The 2,373-nt window shown below is 31.2% G+C and overlaps 1 protein-coding gene across 1 annotated transcript; it reads right to left on the bottom strand.

The window, feature by feature from the left end:
- Positions 1 to 1,304: 1,304 nt before the first annotated feature.
- Positions 1,305 to 1,742, bottom strand: Duba (Deubiquitinating enzyme A). The gene has a single exon (XM_088231590.1). The coding sequence runs from the start codon at positions 1,740 to 1,742 to the stop codon at positions 1,305 to 1,307; it is 438 nt and encodes a 145-aa protein (XP_088087716.1).
- Between the last annotated feature and the right edge of the window lie 631 nt (positions 1,743 to 2,373).

Raw genomic sequence — 2,373 nt, 5'->3', positions numbered from 1 at the left:
CGAGTACTAACTTTGCGATTTTTTTTTCCTCGAATAAAAAAAATAATAATGCCGGGTTTTGGTTGCAATACGTAATCTTGCCTGAAATTTCATTCAAATTTGACAATTCGACTCTCGTTAGAGCATTTGATTCCTGCCGTAATTATATGAATTGCTGAAAGTCAAATGAAAACGAGCCTGTGAAATTGTTTACGTATTTGTTTTTTTTTAATGTTTTTGTTACAATTTTTGTTTTTTACATGATGAAAAAGAATATTAACTCTTATTTATTTCCGATACTGACAAAATAAACACCCTTTGAAAAATAATATTTGTTCAAATTAAAAAATCAGTAATTTCTAAAATTTAAAAAAAAAATAATTTTTAACTCATACTCTCAAATAAAATATTGTATTTTGTATACCACACATTTTTCACTAGTTTTATTAAAAAATACAATTATTTTTAAACTTCTGTTGTTTTCAATTCCACAAATCATCAAATGAATACATTAAGTTACTCGATTTATAAAATAAACTTTTATTTCTGCCTTTTGAGATGCGTTATTAAAAACAAAATTTAAATTGACCTGACATCAAATAAATTTCTTAATAATCAATAAATTTCGATCGAATATTAAGAAACTTAATATTAGAAAAACACCAGTCATTCCAAATAATAAAAAAATCAGTCAATCATATTTGCCAATTACTACAGGAAAATGGCATGATATTAAAAGCAAGGAAAACTGAGTGATTACTCAACCATTGTATGATACCAGTACTTCTTTATCTCGCAAATCTTGGCACCTTATCAAAGCACAAATTACCAAACTTCTTAGTTTTGAGAGGAAGTGCTTGACTAAAGTATTACGCATAAGATGGTTCGATTTCATTATTAACATTTAAATAATTGTAACGCAGCAGCTTTTCAACAATCGTCTTTAAGATGCGGCGGTGGACCTGACTTTGACTTCGAATGCCTCAAAAAAACCTTAACCCGAGTTGCCTTTTCTTTACACCTGCAGAATCCCGACAAACTTGAACGATGACGATCTCTTGGCTTTATTCGGCGGAACCGGGAGACCCTGGATTGATGCCGAAAGAAACAAGAGTGCTGGCTGGCGATAGGGTCTCCTGGAGGTCTCTGGTGATGTCCAAATGCTTCACTCAAGAGCGGACGTAGAAAAAAGAAGCCATTGAGCAAAATAAATTTCATAAAATATTATAGTGCGCGTATAGATGCAAATAAAACATCCTGTTTCAATCTTTTGTCGGATTTGATGCAATTCTAAAGGTGTTACGAAAAACCGGTTCAATGGCTTTTTATATTTCCTCTAACACATCGAAGTGACCTGCGGAAATTCTTCCAGTAAACTTCAATCTTTTAGGAGGTAAGTGCGTCCGATCATGAGACGCAGTCGTGTGATAAAGCTGACCATCTCTCCAAACCTCAAAAACAAAAGGGAAAATTCTGGCAGCAGCAATCACCTCACAGAGAGTCCCATATGTGCCAGACAATCCCATCTCTTCGCGGTATTCACTAGCATTAGAATAATTGTCTTCGCTTGGAGTACAGCTCAACACGTGGTACACATCCCAGTTGTCGCAGACATGATCGACTATGAGCTTCCGTACCAAAAGATGCTGTGATTCTTCATTATATATACAGTGAGAAAGAGCTCTGAATAGACAATTTCCGTCGCCAATCATTGATACGACTCGATGAAATACAATAGTTCCACCCGTATTAAGCTCATCCATGGTAAAATATTTTTAAGGTTTACTCAAAACATACTGTTTTTTTTAAGTCTGAATTACAAACAACTTTGATTTACCTCTTTTCAACAAATGTTTTGACAAGCAAACTTGACATTTGTAATGACCTAATTCAAATATGATGGATGAAACAATTTCAGTTTAAAAAAGCGAAGTTCTTTAATTAAATTATTTTTGACTCTGTAAAATTTAGAAGGTACCTAGCTACGTAATATATTTCTATTTTTAATTATTATTTATTTAATTTAACAGTACGATCAAGGGGCTTTTACATAAATAATGTAGATAAGTACAAACAGTAATATTTATGAAAATAAACGAAGATATTTTTTTTTCTTATAGACATGGAAATTAAAAAAGGACGCTGCAATGCAAAATCAAACGTAAAACTTTGCCTTTTAAAAAAGAAAAAAAAATAGTGTAATGTAACATCAATAGTTAAATACAATAAAACGCATTAAAAAAACAGTAGGCATATAAAGCAAATAAAAAAAATGTTAGAATTAAGAAGGAAATTATAATGGTTTTTTTAAAGCTCAAAAGAAATGGTATTAAAATAATAAAAATAAAAATATATGCTCTCAAAGAGAAACAGAGAAAAAATTGCATAAAATAA

This window comes from Micrasema longulum, unplaced genomic scaffold (assembly GCF_059751315.1).
Source record: "Micrasema longulum isolate JH-2025_06_02 unplaced genomic scaffold, ASM5975131v1 h1tg000895l, whole genome shotgun sequence".
Taxonomy (NCBI): Eukaryota; Metazoa; Arthropoda; class Insecta; order Trichoptera; family Brachycentridae; genus Micrasema; species Micrasema longulum.
This window is presented reverse-complemented; position numbering and strand designations above follow the sequence as displayed.

Bases quoted from the DNA above. Each gene is read 5' to 3' on its own strand.
- Duba (XM_088231590.1), bottom strand. From the start codon at position 1,742: ATGGATGAGCTTAATACGGGTGGAACTATTGTATTTCATCGAGTCGTA.